This window comes from Eleutherodactylus coqui, chromosome 5 (assembly GCF_035609145.1).
Source record: "Eleutherodactylus coqui strain aEleCoq1 chromosome 5, aEleCoq1.hap1, whole genome shotgun sequence".
Lineage (NCBI taxonomy): Eukaryota > Metazoa > Chordata > Amphibia > Anura > Eleutherodactylidae > Eleutherodactylus > Eleutherodactylus coqui.
Genome location: NC_089841.1, coordinates 9,451,455 through 9,473,372, shown reverse-complemented (window position 1 = coordinate 9,473,372; position 21,918 = coordinate 9,451,455). Strand labels below are relative to the sequence as shown.

The 21,918-nt window shown below is 46.1% G+C and overlaps 1 protein-coding gene across 4 annotated transcripts in view; it reads left to right on the top strand.

Annotated features, from left to right (window-relative positions):
* The window catches only part of CNTFR (ciliary neurotrophic factor receptor), a 471,005-nt gene that overhangs the window by 442,672 nt on the left and 6,415 nt on the right, over positions 1–21,918 (top strand). For all 4 annotated transcript variants that reach the window (XM_066602302.1, XM_066602300.1, XM_066602298.1 and 1 more), the window contains one exon: positions 11,254–11,434. In XM_066602302.1, coding sequence (XP_066458399.1) covers positions 11,254–11,434 — 181 coding nt within the window. The remainder of the gene's footprint in view (positions 1–11,253; positions 11,435–21,918) is intronic.

Here is a 21,918-nt window from a genome sequence, read left to right as displayed (position 1 = left end):
TGGATATTACTTGGCTACATGCTGCATTTTATACACCCAGGCTCAATAATTAAGGGTTCACATACTTTGGATCGTATAGTGTACACAGACAGCTTAAAGCTACCTAGTTTCCAAATTGTACTCTTTACCGTACCAGTCTCTGATTCGATTGCACAGTCCCTGGGGTTCAGTGATTTGGTCCTCCAGTCTCTGGTGTCTTCTGGTTTGGTTTTCTGGTCCCTGGTATCCAATTGTTTAGTCTCTTAGTCCCTGGTGTCCAGGGGTTTAGCGTTCCACTTCCTGGTGTCCAGTGGTTTGGGTCTCTGGTCCCTGGTGTCCAGTGGTTTAGGCTCCTCGTCCTTGGTTCCATTAGTGTAGTGTTCTGTTCCCTGATGTTTAGTGGTTTGATTCGCTGGTCTCTGGAGTCTGGTGGTTTAGTGTTCCACTTTCTTGTGCCTATTGCATTGGTTCCGCCGTCTCTAGTGTATAGTGGTTTGGTTCTGTGGTCTATGGTGTCCCATGGATTGGTCCCTCAGTCCTAGGTGTCTATTAGTTTAGTGATCAGTCCCAGGTGTCTGTTGGTTTAGTGTTCAGTCCTTGGTGTAAAGGGGTTTGCTCCTCCAATCTCTGGTGTCTAGCGGTTTGGTTCTTTGGTCCCTGGTGATCACTGGTTTAGCTTAATATTTAGTCCCTCGAGTTCAGTGCTTTTGTCCCTAAGTCTTTTGTATGTAGTGGTTTGTTTCTCTGGTCCCTGGTGTCTAGTGGTTTGGTTCTTGGATCTCTTGTGTTCAGTGGTTTAATGTTTAGTCCCTCGGGTTCAGTGCTTTTGTCCCTCAGTCGTTTGTGTGTAGTGGTTTGGTTCTTGGATCCCCGGTGTCCAGTGGTTTAGTTTAAGGTTTAGTCCCTCATGTTCAGTGATTTTGTCGCTCAGTCTTTTGTGTGTAGTGCTTTGTTTCTCTGGTCCCTGGTGTCTAGTGGTTTGGTTTTTGGATCTCGTGTTTAGTGGTTTACTGTTCAGTCCCTCATAGCCAGTGCTTTGGTCCACCAGCCTCTAGTATTTAGTGTTTTTTTCCTCAGGCCGATGGTGTCCCATAGATTGATCCTTCAGTTCCTGGTATCTTTTGGGCAGTGTTCAGTTTCTGATATCTTGGTTCTTCATTCCCTGGTGCCCAGTGGTTTAATGTTCAGTCCCTCATAGCCAGTGTTTTGGTCCCCCAGTCTCTAGTATTTGTTGGTTGGTTTTCTGGTCCATGGTGTCTGCTGGTTTAGTTTTGCACTCCTTCGTGTCCAGTGCTTTATTCCCCCAGGCACTGGTGTGTAGTGGTTTGGTTCTCTGGTCCCTGGTGCCTTTACATTGGTCCTTCAGTCCCTAATGTCTGGTGGTGATTTATTACATTTCTCCCTGGTGTCTAGTGGTGTGATGCCTCTGTCCCTGGTCTCTAGTGATGTGATGTCTGTGTCCCTGGTGTCTAGTAATGTGATGCCTCTGTCTGTGGTGTCTAGTGGTGTGATGCCTCTGTCTCTAGGGTCTAGTGATGTGATGCCTCTGTCCCTGGTGTCTAGTGGTGTGATGCCTCTGTCCCTGGTGTCTAGTGGTGTGATGCCTCTGTCCCTGGTGTCTAGTGATGTGATGTCTGTGTCCCTGGTGTCTAGTAATGTGATGCCTCTGTCTGTGGTGTCTAGTGATGTGATGCCTCTGTCTCTAGGGTCTAGTGATGTGATGCCTCTGTCCCTGGTTTCTAGTGGTGTGATGCCTCTGTCTCTAGGGTCTAGTGATGTGATGCCTCTGTCCCTGGTGTCTAGTGGTGTGATGCCTCTGTCTCTAGGGTCTAGTGATGTGATGCCTCTGTCTCTAGGGTCTAGTGATGTGATGCCTCTGTCCCTGGTTTCTAGTGGTGTGATGCCTCTGTCTCTAGGGTCTAGTGATGTGATGTCTCTGTCCCTGGTGTCTAGTGGTGTGATGCCTCTGTCCCTGGTGTCTAGTGGTGTGATGCCTCTGTCCCTGGTGTCTAGTGATGTGATGTCTGTGTCCCTGGTGTCTAGTAATGTGATGCCTCTGTCTGTGGTGTCTAGTGGTGTGATGCCTCTGTCTCTAGGGTCTAGTGATGTGATGCCTCTGTCTCTAGGGTCTAGTGATGTGATGCCTCTGTCCCTGGTTTCTAGTGGTGTGTTGCCTCTGTCTCTAGGGTCTAGTGATGTGATGCCTCTGTCTCTAGGGTCTAGTGATGTGATGCCTCTGTCTCTAGGGTCTAGTGGTGTGATGCCTCTGTCTCTAGGGTCTAGTGGTGTGATGCCTCTGTCCCTGGTGTCTAGTAATGTGATGCCTCTGTCTGTGGTGTCTAGTGGTGTGATGCCTCTATCCCTGGTTTCTAGTGGTGTGATGCCTCTGTCTCTATGGTCTATTGGTGTGATGCTTCTGTCTCTAGGGTCTAGTGGTGTGATGCCTCTGTCCCTGGTTTCTAGTGGTGTGATGCCTCTGTCTCTAGGGTCTAGTGATGTGATGCCTCTGTCTCTAGGGTCTAGTGATGTGATGCCTCTGTCTCTAGGGTCTATTGGTGTGATGCTTCTGTCTCTAGGGTCTAGTGGTGTGATGCCTCTGTCCCTGGTTTCTAGTGGTGTGATGCCTCTGTCTCTAGGGTCTAGTGATGTGATGCCTCTGTCTCTAGGGTCTAGTGGTGTGATGCCTCTGTCCCTGGTGTCTAGTGGTGTGATGCTTCTGTCTCTAGGGTCTAGTGGTGTGATGCCTCTGTCACTGGTGTCTAGTGGTGTGATGCCTCTGTCTCTAGGGTCTAGTGATGTGATGCCTCTGTTCCTGGTGTCTAGTGATGTGATGCCTCTGTCCCTTGTGTCTAGTGATGTGATGCCTCTGTCCCTGGTGTCTAGTGGTGTGATGCCTCTGTCTCTAGGGTCTAGTGATGTGATGCCTCTGTTCCTGGTGTCTAGTGATGTGATGCCTCTGTCCCTGGTATCTAGTGATGTGATGCCTCTGTCCCTGGTGTCTAGTGATGTGATGCCTCTGTCCCTGGTATCTAGTGATGTGATGCCTCTGTCTGTGGTGTCTAGTGATGTGATGCCTCTGTCCCTGGTGTCTAGTGATGTGATGTCTCTGTCCCTGGTGTCTAGTAATGTGATGCCTCTGTCTGTGGTGTCTAGTGGTGTGATGCTTCTGTCTCTAGGGTCTAGTGATGTGATGCCTCTGTCCCTGGTTTCTAGTGGTGTGATGCCTCTGTCTCTAGGGTCTAGTGGTGTGATGCCTCTGTCTCTAGGGTCTAGTGGTGTGATGCCTCTTTCTCTAGGGTCTAGTGGTGTGATGCCTCTGTTCCTGGTGTCTAGTGATGTGATGCCTCTGTCCCTTGTGTCTAGTGATGTGATGCCTCTGTCCCTGGTGTCTAGTGATGTGATGCCTCTGTCCCTGGTATCTAGTGATGTGATGCCTCTGTCCCTTGTGTCTAGTGATGTGATGCCTCTGTCCCTGGTGTCTAGTGATGTGATGCCTCTGTCCCTGGTATCTAGTGATGTGATGCCTCTGTCCCTGATGTATAGCAATGTGATGCCTCTGTCCCTGGTGTCTAGTGATGTCATGCCTCTGTCCCTGGTGTCTAGTGATGTGATGTCTCTGTCCCTGGTGTCTAGTGATGTCATGCCTCTGTCCCTGGTGTCTAGTGATGTGATGTCTCTGTCCCTGGTGTCTAGTGATGTGATGTCTCTGTCCCTGGTGTCTAGTGATGTGATGCCTCTGTCTCTAGGGTCTAGTGATGTGATGCCTCTGTCCCTGGTGTCTAGTGATGTGATGCCTCTGTCTCTAGGGTCTAGTGGTGTGATGCCTCTGTCCCTGGTATCTAGTGATGTGATACCTCCGTCCCTGGTGTCTAGTGATGTGATGCCTCTGTTCCTGGTGTCTAGTGATGTGATGCCTCTGTCCCTTGTGTCTAGTGATGTGATGCCTCTGTCCCTGGTGTCTAGTGATGTGATGCCTCTGTCTCTAGGGTCTAGTGATGTGATGCCTCTGTCCCTGGTGTCTAGTGATGTGATGCCTCTGTCTCTAGGGTCTAGTGGTGTGATGCCTCTGTCCCTGGTATCTAGTGATGTGATACCTCCGTCCCTGGTGTCTAGTGATGTGATGCCTCTGTTCCTGGTGTCTAGTGATGTGATGCCTCTGTCCCTGATGTATAGCGATGTGATGCCTCTGTCCCTGGTGTCTAGTGATGTCATGCCTCTGTCCCTGGTGTCTAGTGATGTGATGTCTCTGTCCCTGGTGTCTAGTGATGTCATGCCTCTGTCCCTGGTGTCTAGTGATGTGATGTCTCTGTCCCTGGTGTCTAGTGATGTGATGTCTCTGTCCCTGGTGTCTAGTGATGTGATGCCTCTGTCTCTAGGGTCTAGTGATGTGATGCCTCTGTCCCTGGTGTCTAGTGATGTGATGCCTCTGTCTCTAGGGTCTAGTGGTGTGATGCCTCTGTCCCTGGTATCTAGTGATGTGATACCTCCGTCCCTGGTGTCTAGTGATGTGATGCCTCTGTTCCTGGTGTCTAGTGATGTGATGCCTCTGTCCCTTGTGTCTAGTGATGTGATGCCTCTGTCCCTGGTGTCTAGTGATGTGATGCCTCTGTCTCTAGGGTCTAGTGATGTGATGCCTCTGTCCCTGGTGTCTAGTGATGTGATGCCTCTGTCTCTAGGGTCTAGTGGTGTGATGCCTCTGTCCCTGGTATCTAGTGATGTGATACCTCCGTCCCTGGTGTCTAGTGATGTGATGCCTCTGTTCCTGGTGTCTAGTGATGTGATGCCTCTGTCCCTTGTGTCTAGTGATGTGATGCCTCTGTCCCTGGTGTCTAGTGATGTGATGCCTCTGTCCCTTGTGTCTAGTGATGTGATGCCTCTGTCCCTTGTGTCTAGTGATGTGATGCCTCTGTCCCTGGTGTCTAGTGATGTGATGCCTCTGTCCCTGGTATCTAGTGATGTGATGCCTCTGTCCCTGGTGTCTAGTGGTGTGATGTCTCTGTCCCTGGTGTCTAGTGATGTGATGTCTCTGTCCCTGGTGTCTAGTGATGTGATGCCTCTGTCTGTGGTGTCTAGTGGTGTGATGCTTCTGTCTCTAAGGTCTAGTGATGTGATGCCTCTGTCCCTGTGTTCTAGTGGTGTGATGCCTCTGTCTCTAGGGTCTAGTGATGTGATGCCTTTGTCCCTGGTGTCTAGTGGTGTGATGCCTCTGTCTCTAGGGTCTAGTGGTGTGATGCCTTTGTCCCTGGTGTCTAGTGGTATGATGCATCTGTCCCTAGGGTCTAGTGATTTGATGCCTCTGTCCCTGGTGTCTGGTGTGTGATGCCTCTGTCCCTGGTGTCTAGTGGTGTGATGCCTCTGTCTCTAGGGTCTAGTGGTGTGACGCCTCTGTCTCTAGAGTCTAGTGGTGTGATGCCTCTGTCCCTAGTGTCTAGTGGTATGATGCCTCTGTCCCTAGGGTCTAGTGATTTGATGCCTCTGTCCCTGGTGTCTGGTGTGTGATGCCTCTGTCTCTAAGGTCTAGTGGTGTGATGTCTTTGTCCCTGGTTTCTAGTGGTGTGATGCCTCTGTCCCTGGTGTCTAGTGGTATGATGCCTCTGTCCCTAGGGTCTAGTGATTTGATGCCTCTGTCCCTAGGGTCTAGTGATTTGATGCCTCTGTCCCTAGGGTCTAGTGATTTGATGCCTCTGTCCCTAGGGTCTAGTGATTTGATGCCTCTGTCCCTAGGGTCTAGTGGTATGATGCCTCTGTCCCTAGGGTCTAGTGATTTGATGCCTCTGTCCCTGGTGTCTAGTGGTGTGATGCCTCTGTCCCTAGGGTCTAGTGATTTGATGCCTCTGTCCCTAGGGTCTAGTGATTTGATGCCTCTGTCCCTAGGGTCTAGTGGTATGATGCCTCTGTCCCTAGGGTCTAGTGATTTGATGCCTCTGTCCCTAGGGTCTAGTGATTTGATGCCTCTGTCCCTAGGGTCTAGTGATTTGATGCCTCTGTCCCTAGGGTCTAGTGATTTGATGCCTCTGTCCCTAGGGTCTAGTGATTTGATGCCTTTGTCTCTAAGGTCTAGTGGTGTGATGCCTTTGTCCCTGGTGTCTAGTGGTGTGATGGCCCTGTAAGTGGTGTCTGTCAGTTTTGTACCCCATACCTAAATTCTAGTTGTCTATTGCCGAAGTCCGCAGTGTGTGTTTAGCTGCCCTGTCCCTGGTCTCCTGTGGACCTAACATCCAGCAGTCTTTGGGCTCCACACTTCCTCTGGCGCCTTTCCTCCTAGTCTGGATCATGACACAGTGAGGATTGTCAGAAGATTAATTATGTGAACCCCTGGCAGCTCTGGAGCATCAGTTATATGCTGTGCAGAATGTAAGTTTTCTCACTGCCAGGACACTTTGAAGTCCCTGCGGGCAGCCACCAATAGGAGAGAAGTGTTTTGAGTACAGTGCAGAATAACATAAGATGCATAGTATATAGCATAGGTTATATATCTGTACAAGCTCACCTGCTGACCCCTCGTCTCCATCACACTCACAGCACAGAGGGGAGACCTGAGCATAGACATGGGGGACTGTAAACCTAATATGCTGCTGAATGGGCCGGATGCAGTCACTATGGATCTGAATAGTAGCAGAGCAGTGTGCGAGACCTGCTGACCGCCACTATGTATATTGTATAGTAGTCACCTGGGCCGGATATCGTTCTGTCTGTCCTGTGTCAGCCGCCCTGCCAGCTTTGTCACCCCATCCCTCAATCCAGAGTCTGTAGAAAAGTTCTGAACTTCTGGTAATACAATACAAGACTCCCCCATACCCGAGTCTATACAATGTAGTCAGGAATAAAAGATCACACCACATGTCATGTCACATGTATCATCCTATAGATGTAGGTGCTCAAAATCTACATCATAATTATCATCGTGTGCACCGATTCCAGCAATGGGTTCCCTGTTTGTTTTCAAGCAAGTTAGCATGAGTTACAATACTACTTAATATCAAATCTCATCACCAGCACTAACTACTATAATACTGCCCCCTATGTACAAGAATATAACTACTATAATACTACCCCCTATGTACAAGAATATAACTACTATAATACTGCCCCCTATGTACAAGAATATAACTACTATAATACTACCCCCTATGTACAAGAATATAACTACTATAATAATGCCCCCTATGTACAAGAATATAACTACTATAATACTACCTCCTATGTACAAGAATATAACTCATAATACAGCCTCCTATGTACAAGAAAGTAACTACTAAAATACTGCTCCCTATGTACAAGAATAGAACTACTATAATACTGCCCCCTATGTACAAGAATATAACTACTATAATACTGTCCTCCTATGTACAAGAATATAACTACTATAATAGTGCTCCCTATGTACAAGAATATAACTACTATAATACTGCCCCCTATGTACAAGAATATAACTACTATAATACTGCTCCCTATGTACAAGAATATAACTACTATAATACTGCCCCCTATGTACAAGAATATAACTACTATAATACTGCCCCCTATGTACGAGAATATAACTACTATAATAGTGCTCCCCTATGTACAAGAATATAACTACTATAATACTGCCCCCTATGTACAAGAATATAACTGCTATAATACTGCCTCCTATGTACAAGAATATAACTACTATAATACTGCCCTCTATGTACAGGAATATAACTACTATAATACTGCTCCTATGTACAAGATTATAACTACTATAATACTGCTCCCTATGTACAAGAATATAACTACTATAATACTGCCCCCTATGTACAAGAATATAACTACTATAATACTGCCCCCTATGTACAAGAATATAACTACTATAATACTGCTCCTATGTACAAGAATATAACTACTATAATACTGCCCCCTATGTACAACTATATAACTACTATAATACTGCTCCCTATGTGCAAGAATATAACTACTATAATACTGCTCCTATGTACAAGAATATAACTACTATAATACTGCCCCCTACGTACAAGAATATAACTACTATAATACTGCCTCCTATGTACAAGAATATAACTACTATAATACTGCCCCCTATGTACAAGAATATAACTACTATAATACTGCCCCCTATGTACAAGAATATAACTACTATAATACTGCTCCTATGTACAAGAATATAACTACTATAATACTGCCCCCTATGTACAACTATATAACTACTATAATACTGCTCCCTATGTGCAAAAATATAACTACTATAATACTGCCCCCTATGTGCAAGAATATAACTACTATAATACTGCTCCCTATGTGCAAGAATATAACTACTATAATACTGCTCCCTATGTGCAAGAATATAACTACTATAATACTGCCCCTTATGTACAAGAAAAGAACTGCTATAATACTCCCCGCTATGTACAAGAATAGAACTACTATAATACTGCCCCCTATGTACAAGAATAGAACTACCATAATACTGCCCCCTATGTACAAGAATAGAACTACTATAATACTGCCTCCTATGTACAAGAATAGAACTGCTATAATACTGCCTCCTATGTACAAAAATATAACTACTATAATACTGCCCACTATGTACAAGAATATAACTACTATAATACTGCCCCCTATGTACAAGACTATAACTACTATAATACTGCCCCTATGTACAAAATATAACTACTATAATACTGCCCCTATGTACAAAATATAACTACTATAATACTGCTCCCTATGTACAAGAATATAACTACTATAATACTGCCTCTATGTACAAGAATATAACTACTATAATACTGCTCCTATGTACAAGAATATAACTACTATAATACTGCCTCTATGTACAAGAATATAACTACTATAATACTGCCTCCTATGTACAAGAATATAACTACTATAATACTGCTCCCTATGTACAAGAATATAACTACTATAATACTGTCCCCTATGTACAAGAATATAACTACTATAATACTGCTCCCTATGTACAAGAATATAACTACTATAATACTGCCTCCTATGTACAAGAATATAACTACTATAATACTGCTCCTATGTATAAGAATATAACTACTATAATACTGCCCCCTATGTACAAAATATAACTACATTAATACTGCTCCTATGTACAAGAATATAACTACTATAATACTGCCCCCTATGTACAAGAATATAACTACTATAATAGTGCCCCCTATGTACAAGAATATAACTACTATAATACTGCTTCTATGTACAAGAATATAACTACTATAATACTGCCTCCTATGTACAAGAATATAACTACTATAATACTGCTCCTATGTATAAGAATATAACTACTATAATACTGCCCCCTATGTACAAAATATAACTACATTAATACTGCTCCTATGTACAAGAATATAACTACTATAATACTGCCCCCTATGTACAAGAATATAACTACTATAATACTGCCCCCTATGTACAAGAATATAACTACTATAATACTGCCTCCTATGTACAGGAATATAACTACTATAATACTGCCCCCTATGTACAAGAATATAACTACTATAATACAGCCCCCTATGTACAAGAATATAACTACTATAATACTGCCCCCTATGTACAAGAATATAACTACTATAATACTGCCTCCTATGTACAAGAATATAACTACTATAATACTGCCCCCTATGTACAAGAGTATAACTACTATAATACTGCCCCCCATGTACAAGAATATAACTACTATAATACTGCCCCCTATGTACAAGAATATAACTACTATAATACTGCCCCCTATGTACAAGAATATAACTACTATAATACTGCCCCCTATGTACAAGAGTATAACTACTATAATACTGCCTCCTATATACAAGAATATAACTACTATAATACTGCCCCCTATGTACAAGAGTATAACTACTATAATACTGCCCCCCATGTACAAGAATATAACTACTATAATACTGCCCCCTATGTACAAGAATATAACTACTATAATACTGCCCCCTATGTACAAGAATATAACTACTATAATACTGCCTCCTATGTACAAGAATATAACTACTATAATACTGCCCCCTATGTACAAGAATATATCTACTATAATACTGCCCCCTATGTACAAGAGTATAACTACTATAATACTGCTCCTATGTATAAGAATTTAACTACTATAATACTGCCCCCTAAGTACAAAAATATAACTACTATAATACTGCCCCTATGTACAAGAGTATAACTACTATAATACTGCCCCCTATGTACAAGAATATAACTACTATAATACTGCTCTCTATGTACAAGAATATAACTACTATAATACTGCCCCCTATGTACAAGAATATAATTACTATATTATTTTCTATTAATACAAATCAAATACTAAAACATATTTTCAGTTTTTCTAGTTATTTTTTAAAAGTTGTTGTTTTTTTATAGTTCTTTTGTAGTATTTTGTGTACTCGATTGTGGGGACGGCCAGCTTGCCTGAGCTCTTGTGAACTGCACTCAAAGATTTCCTCTACTGCAGAAAGCTGCACCATAGCAGGCTACAGTCTGGACATGACTTAGTGACTGCTACGGGTGTTCTGATCTGTTTAGAGAGGGAGGGAGGAGGTGAGCTGTGACTATTGTGAATGGTGGTTCCTGTGTTATCTATATACAGGTGCCACCTCTCAGTGTAATCCTGTCTGTGCAGGGACAGGAGGAGGTGAGCTGTGACTATTGTGAATGGTGGCTCCTGTGTTATCTATATATAGGTGTCACCTCTTGGTGTAATCTTGTCTGTACAGGGAGGGGAGGAGGTGAGCTGTGGCATCACCTATTGTGAATGGTGGATCCTGTGTTATCTATATGTAGGTGCCACCTCTTGGTGTAATTCTGCCTGTGCAGGGAGGGGAGGAGGTGAGCTGTGACTATTGTGAATGGTGGGTCCTGTGTTATCTATATATCGGTGTCTCCTCTCAGTGTAATCCTGCCTGTGCAGGGAGTGGAGGAGGTGAGCTGTGACTATTGTGAATGGTGGATCCTGTGTTATCTATATGTAGGTGTCACCTCTCAGTGTAATCCTGTCTGTACAGGGAGGGGAGGAGGTGAGCTGTGACTATTGTGAATGGTGGATCCTGTGTTATCTACATGTAGGTGGCACGTCTCGGTGTAATCCTGCCTGCAATGTTAATTAGATGTCGGCTGAGAAGTCCTCTCTACATGAAGTGTCAAGAGTGTCGGTCAGGGCGTCATTCTCCGATGATGTGTTCTCTTTTGCTATAGTAAGAAGTCCACCAGTCGCCGTTGGTGTTGTAACGTTTATGTTTTCTCTTTGCACAGGTAGAACTATCAGACGGGACGTCACACACGATCACAGACGCCTACGCTGGCAAGGAATACATTATCCAAGTGGCAGCCAAGGACTATGAGATCGGCACCTGGAGTGACTGGAGTGTGGCCGCTCACGCAACGCCGTGGACTGAGGAGCCCAAGTACATCACAACAGAAGCCCAGAAAACAGGTGGGTGTGAGACGTGGACACTGGTAAGATGTTTGTAGCTCTGAGGACTCGATCATATGTGGTCTAAGACTATTTTGTGGACCAGTCAGTAGAAAGGAGATGTGACAGTGTTGTCTAGACCAGCAGAGGAGATCAGAGCATGTGATCGGGCTTCATGATGTGTGTGCACAGCAATGAATACAAGATCATGTATGTTAATGGGGTAGAAGTAGCCATGAGAACACGTAACCACCATTCAGAGTTACCCAGCAGACCTTCATGATTTCCAGAGACGGACACAAGATGATGTATGTTTAGTCATACAGAGTCGTCAATATATTATGTAGCATTCAGGTACACATAGGGTGTGTACTCAAGGCCATGAATGTGAGTGTAGCCTCACCTCTTCTTTTGTCCTCTCTCATAACCTCACTTCTCTTCTCTCTCGTTACCTCATTGGCTCTCCTCACCTCATGTCCTCTCCTCTCTTATACCCTCACCTCCTCTCCTCTCTTATACCCTCACCTCCTCTCCTCTCTTATACCCTCACCTCCTCTCCTCTCTTATACCCTCACCTCCTCTCCTCTCTTATACCCTCACCTCCTCTCCTCTGAACCTTACCTCCTCTCCTCTCTTATACCCTCATCTCCTCTCCTCTCTTATACCCTCACCTCCTCTCCTCTCTTATAACCTCACCTCCTCTCCTCTCTTATACCCTCACCTCCTCTCCTCTCTTATACCCTCACCTCCTCTCCTCTCTTATACCCTCACCTCCTCTCCTCTCTTATACCCTCACCTCCACTCCTCTGAACCTTACCTCCTCTCCTCTCTTATACCCTCACCTCCTCTCCTCTCTTATACCCTCACCTCCTCTCCTCTCTTATACCCTCACCTCCTCTCCTCTCTTATAACCTCACCTCCTCTCCTCTCTTATACCCTCACCTCCTCTCCTCTCTTATACCCTCACCTCCTCTCCTCTCTTATACCCTCACCTCCTCTCCTCTCTTATACCCTCACCTCCTCTCCTCTCTTATAACCTCACCTACTCTCCTCTCTTATACCCTCACCTCCTCTTCTCTCTTATACCCTCACCTACTCTCCTCTCTTATACCCTCACCTCCTCTCCTCTCTTATACCCTCACCTCCTCTCCTCTCTTATACCCTCACCTCCTCTCCTCTTTTATACCCTCACCTCCTCTCCTCTGAACCTTACCTCCTCTCCTCTCTTATACCCTCACCTCCTCTCCTCTCTTATACCCTCACCTCCTCTCCTCTCTTATACCCTCACCTCCTCTCCTCTCTTATACCCTCACCTCCTCTCCTCTCTTATACCCTCACCTCCTCTCCTCTCTTATACCATCACCTCCTCTCCTCTCTTATACCCTCACCTCCTCTCCTCTCTTATAACCTCACTTCCTCTCCTCTCTTATAACCTCACCTCTTCTCTTCTCTCTTATAACATCACTTCCTCTCCTCTCCTATAACCTCACCTCCTTTCCTCGGTATTAGTGTTTCTTGACGCCACCAGGAAGCTAGGGGTTTGACAGGAGGAACGCCCCTGTCACACCCCCAGCTCCCGATTGGCGTTCCTGTGGCAGTGTAGCAGTTATGTGTTAGCTTGTTGAGTGGATGAGGGGCCGAAGCGGAGGGGCAGGTGAGTTAGCTGCCAGTGTCCCGCACGCATATATTGTATTTCAGCCGCACATCCGTAGCGGTGAGCGATTCCAGCAACCTCATTGGTTGTTGGGTACACACCCCCCTTTGGAGATGTGCAGGAGTGCTACTTCACGAGACCCGCGGGGGGTTAAGGTTTAGGGTTTGGGGTTAGGGTTTAAGGTTAGGGTTGGGGTTAGTTGCCAAACCTCCTACGGCCATGCTGCTGTTTATTTAACAGGCCGGCCACTCATGCACATCTCCAAAGGGGGGGGGGGTGTACCCAACAACCAATGAGATCCCTGGAATTGCTCACCGCTACTAAAGTGCGGCTGAAATACAAAATATGCGTCCCGCGCCGCACTGTGATAACTCTTCTGCTCCTGCACTGTGCCGCCGACTCTCACTGTATCTGTCGTTCCCCCCTTCCCGTGCTGTAGCCCGCCTGCTGCCGCCTGCTAGCTAACACTGACATCAGGAGGAGGGTGCCCGGCTTGTGGCCTGCCGCCGGGAGGGGCTGTGCGCTGCTGTTGCCACCTTGAGGAAGGCGAACTCCCTGTGTCTTACCCCTTGCTTGACTCCGGCGCCTACACAGCGGAGTGTCCCGCGCCACACTGCGATCCCTCCTGGACTCACAGTTGGCTCTCACAGTCTCTCCGCCCCCCCTACTGGCCAGTAGCTTACAGTGACATCAGGAGGAGGGTGGCCGGCTTCTGGTCTGCCACTGGGAGAGGCTGCCTGGCCGCAGTATAAATTTGTGGCCTGTCAGGACCTGCTTCCTAAGCAGCTGTTCAGCCAATCAGCTTCAGGGGGCATCACCCCCTGTCAATCTTAACTCCACAACTACTTGCTGGTGGCTTCATAGAAGCTGATCAGGTTGGTGTGACAGGAGCAATCTCTCATAAACCCATGCTAATACGAACTTATACAGCCATTTTCCTTGAGGTCCTCCAGGATGGCATCTATTAGAAACCCTTCAAACATTTCAACCACAACAGAAGTCAGACTTACCAGCCTGTAGTTTCCAGGATCGCTTTTTGAATGTTGGTACCACATTGGCTATGCGCCAATCCAATGGAACAAACCCTTTCACAATAGAGTTTTAAGTCTTCTCTTCTCTCATCTCCTCTCTTATAAGCTCACCTCTTTTGTGCTCCTCAGCCTCTCTCTCTCCTCTTCTATAGCCCTCTTTTCTTCCATATCTTCCTCTCTCCTCTTCTTCTCTTCTTTTCTCTTCCATATCCTCCTCTCTCCTCTTCTTTTCTCTTCCATATCCTCCTCTCTCCTCTTTTCTTCCATATCCACCTCTCTCCTCTTTTCTTCCATATCCACCTCTCTCCTCTTTTCTTCCATATCCACCTCTCTCCTCTTCTCTTCCATATCCACCTCTCTCCTCTTCTTTTCTCTTCCATATCCACCTTCTCTCCTCTTCTTTTCTCTTCCATATCCACCTTCTCTCCTCTTCTTTTCTCTTCCATATCCACCTTCTCTCCTCTTCTTTTCTCTTCCATATCCACCTTCTCTCCTCTTCTTTTCTCTTCCATATCCACCTTCTCTCCTCTTCTTTTCTCTTCCATATCCACCTTCTCTCCTCTTCTTTTCTCTTCCATATCCTCCTCTCTCCTCTTTTCTTCCATATCCACCTCTCTCCTCTTTTCTTCCATATCCACCTCTCTCCTCTTTTCTTCCATATCCACCTCTCTCCTCTTCTCTTCCATATCCACCTCTCTCCTCTTCTTTTCTCTTCCATATCCACCTTCTCTCCTCTTCTTTTCTCTTCCATATCCACCTTCTCTCCCCTTCTTTTCTCTTCCATATCCACCTTCTCTCCTCTTCTTTTCTCTTCCATATCCACCTTCTCTCCTCTTCTTTTCTCTTCCATATCCACCTTCTCTCCTCTTCTTTTCTCTTCCATATCCACCTTCTCTCCTCTTCTTTTCTCTTCCATATCCTCCTCTCTCCTCTTCTCTTCCATATCCACCTCTCTCCTCTTCTCTTCCATATCCACCTCTCTCCTCTTCTTTTCTCTTCCATATCCACCTCTCTCCTCTTCTTTTCTCTTCCATATCCTCCTTCTCTCCGCTTCTTTTCTCTTCCATATCCTCCTTCTCTCCTCTTCTTTTCTCTTCCATATCCTCCTTCTCTCCTCTTCTTTTCTCTTCCATATCCTCCTTCTCTCCTCTTCTTTTCTCTTCCATATCCTCCTCTCCTCTTCTTTTCTCTTCCATATCCTCCTCTCCTCTTCTTTTCTCTTCCATATCCTCCTTCTCTCTTCTTCTTTTCTCTTCCATATCCTCCTTCTCTCCTCTTCTTTTATCTTCCATATCCTCCTTCTCTCCTCTTCTTTTCTCTTCCATATCCTCCTTCTCTCCTCTTCTCTTCTCTCCTATATCCTCCTTCTCTCCTCTTCTCTGTTACGTTTGTCCTGGACTGCCCACAGGAACAGGGTACGGCGGGCAGCCACAATGGATGCGGAAACTAGAATTACGGGTGGCTAGACGCAGGACGGGAAATGCATTCATACTGCATGCGCTGGATGAAACACCAACTGGATAGTGAACTGCATACTGGGAACTGGACTCACGAACAGACATAACATAGGGACTGACAAACGACCAAAACACTCACCTTGCATACCTGCACACATAACAGATGGAATTGCTATGAAAGTGCGAGGTATTGTTTCATGAATTGGCCAAACCACTTCAAGGCTACTCGTTGTCTCGCGGGTCCCTACTCCAAGGAGACAACATAAAGTGTGGCCCCGCACTGGAACCTAAGGGCCACACTAGCCTAGAGATAATAAACGATCCAGCAGGACATAGCAAAGACAAACTGACATGAAACTGACAGAAAATAAACGTAAGAACACACACAGAACATAACTATCCACACCTAATGCCAGGCTACCTGCACAGGCACTGTTCACACAAATAACACATATAAAGGCATGCAGGAAACCAAACCCTAGAGTGAAGGGATACCAGCTTCCTCTTGCAAAGATATATATATATATGCAGCAGACCAGTGGGGATTGGCTGGCAGGAGAAACTCAACACCGAGCCAGCTCAATTATCCCACACCTGTGAAGCTTTGCTTATGGAGACCTGTAGAACCAAAGGCTACAGCAGCACAACCTAACATTCTCTTCTCTTCCATATCCTCCTCTTCTCTTCTCTTCCATATCCTTCTCTTCTCTCCCATATCCTCCTTCTCTTCTCTCCCATATCCTCCTTCTCTTCTCTCCCATATCCTCCTTCTCTTCTCTCCCATATTCTCCCTCTCTTCTCTCCCATATCCTCCTTTTCTTCTCTCCCATATCCTCCTTCTCTTCTCTTCCATATCCTCCTTCTCTTCTCTCCCATATCCTCCTTCTCTTCCATATGCTCCTTCTCTTCTCTTCCATATCCCTCTCTTCTCTTCTCTTCCATATCCCTCTCTTCTCTTCCATATCCTCCTTTCTTCTCTTCCATATCCTTCTTCTCTTCTATATCTTCCTTCTCTTCTCTCCCATATTCTCTCTCTCTTCTCTCCCATATCCTCCCTCTCTTCTCTCCCATATCCTCCTTCTCTTCTCTCCCATATCCTCCTTCTCTTCTCTCCCATATCCTCCTTCTCTTCTCTCCCATATCCTGCTTCTCTTCTCTCCCATATCCTCCTTCTCTTCTCTCCCATATCCTCCTTCTCTTCTCTCCCATATCCTCCTTCTCTCCTCTCCCATATCCTCCTTCTCTTCTCTTCCATATCCCTCTCTTCTCTTCTCTTCCATATCCTCCTGCTCTTCTCTTCCATATCCTCTTTCTTTTCTCTCCCATATCCTCCTTTCTTCTCTCCCATATCCTCCTTCTCTCCTCTTCTCTCCTCTTCCATGTCCTTCTGGACACCTCGTCTTTTTGACTTCTTTCACTCTCTGTGGCTACTGCTGATGTTATATTCATTAGGTTTAGTTCTCCACCAATTGAAAAGTATTGATGGGTGAAGCATAGCTGGGCCCCTCCTTTCCACGGGCCCCTCAGGAACCGCAGGGGCTGTGACTTTGGTACATTCATCCTTGTTCAGTTTGTAGATGATGTGGACAAAGCGTTGGGAAGAAGACCACGTATGATGAGCTGGCCGCGAGCCATGACTGAACATATGTAACTGATCAGACCCTGGAAAATGCTTGCACTTAATGGAGGGATGAACGGCTGGGATGTCATGTATCATATAGGGAACAGATGGGACGTGTGCGGCGGTGGGAACGTCGCCGATCCCAGTAATGTGTGTATAATAAATCCTGCTCCTTCCACCCCCGGAGGCCTCGCTGCGAGATCTCTGCTGACGGCCTCATAAACATTATGTATTATATTCTAATTATTAATACTCCACATCAAAGTCATGTCTGCGCGGCCCCCAGTCTGGAACACAAGCCCCCTCCCCCGTCAGGATACTATTAAAGCCCCCACCTGGGGGAGGGAAAACAATGGCTGACCTCCCTGTCCTGTGTATTAGAGGGTAATTAAAGCCTAATGAGCAAATAATGAAACCCCTCACATAGTGCAGACCACTTAACCCTCAATGGCATCACGTGTAGGCTGAGACCTTGCAGGGTAGCACCTCCCAAGACGATACATTGAAATCTGCTCCGAAAAGTCCACTTTTCCCTTTCTAACACATGTTTTCCGTCTTTAGATGTTTTGCGCCATAAAGCAATAAGAAGAGAAAAAAAGGACTATTACCGACTCCTGTTACCTGCTCAGTAGTCACTTTACTGTGTCTCCTAGAATGCAATAGCGCCCCACAGGCTATTTAGAGGTACTGCATGCCCTATGGCTGAAATAGTATGCATCCAGTTAACGCAATACACAGTGACCGGCCCCTATATTAGAGACCCCCAAGTCATTCGCCAGGCATATCGGCCCCTGCGGACAGGCCGTTTATGGTAGTTGCTGCAGATTACCAGTGAGACCCCGGCTAGTCTAGCACCGATGACTCACTGGAAGTCGCTCTGATTGCTGGATTTTCTCATCTAATATGGATTCACACTGAAACTGATCCGCTGAAAACTTCCTTCCACTAGGTGGCGCTGCAGAGGCATTTTTACAATTCCATTTGCATACCTTATTTCCCAGAGGAGCATTGCTCTACCCACACCAACCTGGTGCTCTCCACAAGGAGGAGCGGTGATGGCCCGCACGATCCGTGTCTGATACTCATCAATCTCTGTCCATAGACTCCAAAACAGTAGACGCGGCGACCAAACATGCCATCCCAACTCATCCAACCTTGATAAATGGGGATATGCCCCATTGTGAGGGTATGTTCAAACGCCTCCGATACGCCTCCCAATGTCCCTGTCTTCAATCTTCTGCTTGAATTCCACCTCTGAAGACCTTGTCTTCTTGCTGTGGTTTTTGGCGCGGATCTGCACGCAGGTTTACCGCTATTAATGGTGAATTCTGCGCATGGATTTTTGACGTGTTTCCACTTGTTTCTGTGACGTTACGTCTTAAAGCGGAATCCCACACACTTATTTATAAGGGTAAATCCTCGTGTAAAAAGGCGCCGTTTTTAGAGGTTGACTTCACGCGGTAAAATCCGCCCTGTGACCACTGAATGCACACGTGGAGCTGCTGTAATGGCAAGCGCAAATCCGTCGGAGAAGTCTACAGCGCAGCTCTGTTCTTCGGCCGTTTGAGGCAAAATCTGCGCAAAAACATCCAACCCGGATCAAAGTGCGCCTTTATAATGAGCGTGACGATCCGTGTGTAAGGGCTGCTTCATCTCGCTTTAATTGGACCCCATGAAAGAAATGACCAACAAACGTTTTTTAGAGACTTCTGTATTTTTTGCGCAGCGGTCTTTATTGCTAGTTATTGAATAAATGCGTTGTGTTGGCGCCACCTCTGTGGCCACGCCCCTTCTGTAAAATATAGCAAAAGGTCGTTCTCATCCCTTGATGTTTTGTAATAGTCTGTATCCCGTCTACAGATATGGCGCACGCTGCCGACGCTCGCTCCACTCTTCACCCCGCACATGTCCGTCCTTGTTTCCCTTCATACCGTTTGGTTGCCATTCTATCACCACGAAGTTTCCCTTTAAGAGCCACAGCGTCTCCTGCAGGCCGCCGCCGCCGCTCGCACTGTAAGACGCTTGGAGTAGAGCGGTCTGGGAGGAAGCTATAACAAGCCATAGATCATAATTATCATCGGCGTTCCTCTGTAATTGACTCCGGGCCATTGGGGAAAATCCTGTTATTTAGAGCAGAATGTGCGTTCGAGTCGCGGGGACGGAGGAGGCGGATTTACGATATGAATTACACCGCGCTGACATGACTGACGGAACCTGGAATGTAAAGTCTCCTTAGAAATGAAGACTGATGGCGTTTACGTCGCAGATGGTCGCGTTATATACTTAGAAAACCTTGAATTTATAAAGTGCGCGACGGGCGGCGGCCGGATTACTGGATTTACTATGTGCAGTAGCGAAAAATGGAGAATGCAGCCCGGCTATTAAGTCATTACGGAAGGAAGCGGCGCACTGCAGCATCCTCCGCCGTTACCATCTGGAGGTCTCACCAGCTCGTTAGTTACTTGGAGCTTATGATGACCTCACCAGGAAAGAAAGCAAAAACCACAAAGTAACAAAAGTGACAAAAACATTAGAGTTCCGTTTATGGAATCTTCTATACTGTGGAGGTCACGGCGCATCTAGTGGGCGGTCTCACTGGTGAATGGTCACACCGGTGATTGGTTTTACTGGACTGCTATGGCCGCTGGTCATTGCTGACAGTAGCTCTTACCTAATCCTTCCATCGGTCATGGCCAGCACCATGCCCTTCGTTTTACCTGCAGCACATGCCACGTCCTCTCTCTGCACTGCCCAAAGGGTGACTGTGTGTCCGACCACCCAGGTTTATAGTCCCCGGCCAATCCAGATGGGTTACAGACCATTTAAGGGGTTTTCTGGGCAAATGATATTGCTGACCGATCCCCAGGATAGGTGATCAACAGATGATCACCAAGGATCCGCTATTCAGGATTCTCGGCAATCAGCTGATAGCCTGGCCCACTGTCAGTGCTGTGGGGCCGGACATTGTCATCATGGTCGGAGGTGGAAGCATCGTAGAGCGCTTCACTCCCAATGAAATCAATGGGAGAGCTGTCTCCCATTACTCTTCTGGATCCCACCCTGGTGTTGGATCCGAAGTGCTGGAAGTGTAATAAGAGGAAGCGTCCCCATTGATTTCAGTGGAAGTAAAACCTTCTATGATGCTTCCGCCTCCCACCCGATGACCTCAACCAGCCCTACTGCACTGACAATGAGCCGGTGATAGGCTGAGTGCCAGGAGTCTGCCAATTGGGATACCAGAACCGGAGTGCCAGATGTGTAATAGGAGGCAACACTCCCTTTGATTTCAGTAGAGTGGAGCCCTCTACGATGCTTCTGTCTCCAATAACATTGTCCAGCCCCAGTGCACTGACAGCGGGTCATGGATTACAAGCAACGGATTCCTGGTGATCAACTGTTGATGACCTACACTGAGGATAGATAGTATTTGCCTCCAAAACTCCTTTAAGGAGCCATACCCACTTGGAGGGTGCCTAAGCAATTACACTCCAACTGTGCGAAGGTGCTATAGCATTTCTGTCTGATTTCCTGGTTTGACCCATGCTTGTCCTATTTGGCTTTTCCAGTTTTCTCCTCTACTGATTTGGGCTTGCTCCTTGACCACATATCCTCTGCCTGTCCTGGCCTCGGCTTTGTTCCTTGACTACAACTCTATCTACACCCTTCGGTACCACCTTATGGTTTACCTAAGTAACTTGCATCAGCTGCCTCTTAACCAAGACTATTTCTGTATTAGCGGTCTGGAGCTTCCTGCAGCAAAGTTCACATCCTGATTGGTGGGGTTAAAGGGTGAAAACTGAGGATCCCTAGGTGCTGCCCCTAGATCTAACCCCAAGTCAAATCACTTTACATACACAGCAGATCCATGTCCACTGCTGTAACATGGACTGTGATTGGTCGGCACAATGATTACTCTGGATTGTGATTGGTCTCAACTGTGATTGGTATGGATAGCGATTGGTCTGGGCAGTGGTGATTGGTCTCATCTGCAAGTCATTTGGGTTGTCATTGGTCTCATCAGTGATTAATCTAAACTGTCATTACGCTCGCCAGTGATTGTTCAGGACAGTTACTGGTCTCATCAGTGATTGGTCTAGACTCTCATTACTCTCATCAGTGATTGGTTTGGACAGCTATTGGTCTCATCAGTGATTGGTCTGGACAGTTATTGGTCTCATCAGTGATTGGTCCTGACTGTCAATACTCTCATCAGTGATTGGTCAGGACAGTTATTGGTCTCATCAGTGATTGGTCTCATCAGTGATTGGTCTGGACAGTTATTGGTTTCATCAGTGATTGGTCTAGACTCTCATTACTCTCATCAGTGATTGGTTTAAACAGCTATTAGTCTCATCAGTGATTGGTCTAGACTCTCATTACTCTCATCAGTGATTGGTTTAGACAGCTATTGGTCTCATCAGTGATTGGTCTAGACTCTCATTACTCTCATCAGTGATTGGTCTGGACAGTTATTGGTCTCATCAGTGATTGGTCTGGACAGTCATTGGTTTCATCAGTGATTGGTCTAGACTCTCATTACTCTCATCAGTGATTGGTTTAGACAGCTATTGGTCTCATCAGTGATTGGTCTAGACTCTCATTACTCTCATCAGTGATTGGTTTAGACAGCTATTGGTCTCATCAGTGATTGGTCTAGACTCTCATTACTCTCATCAGTGATTGGTCTGGACAGTTATTGGTCTCATCAGTGATTGGTCTAGACTCTCATTACTCTCATCAGT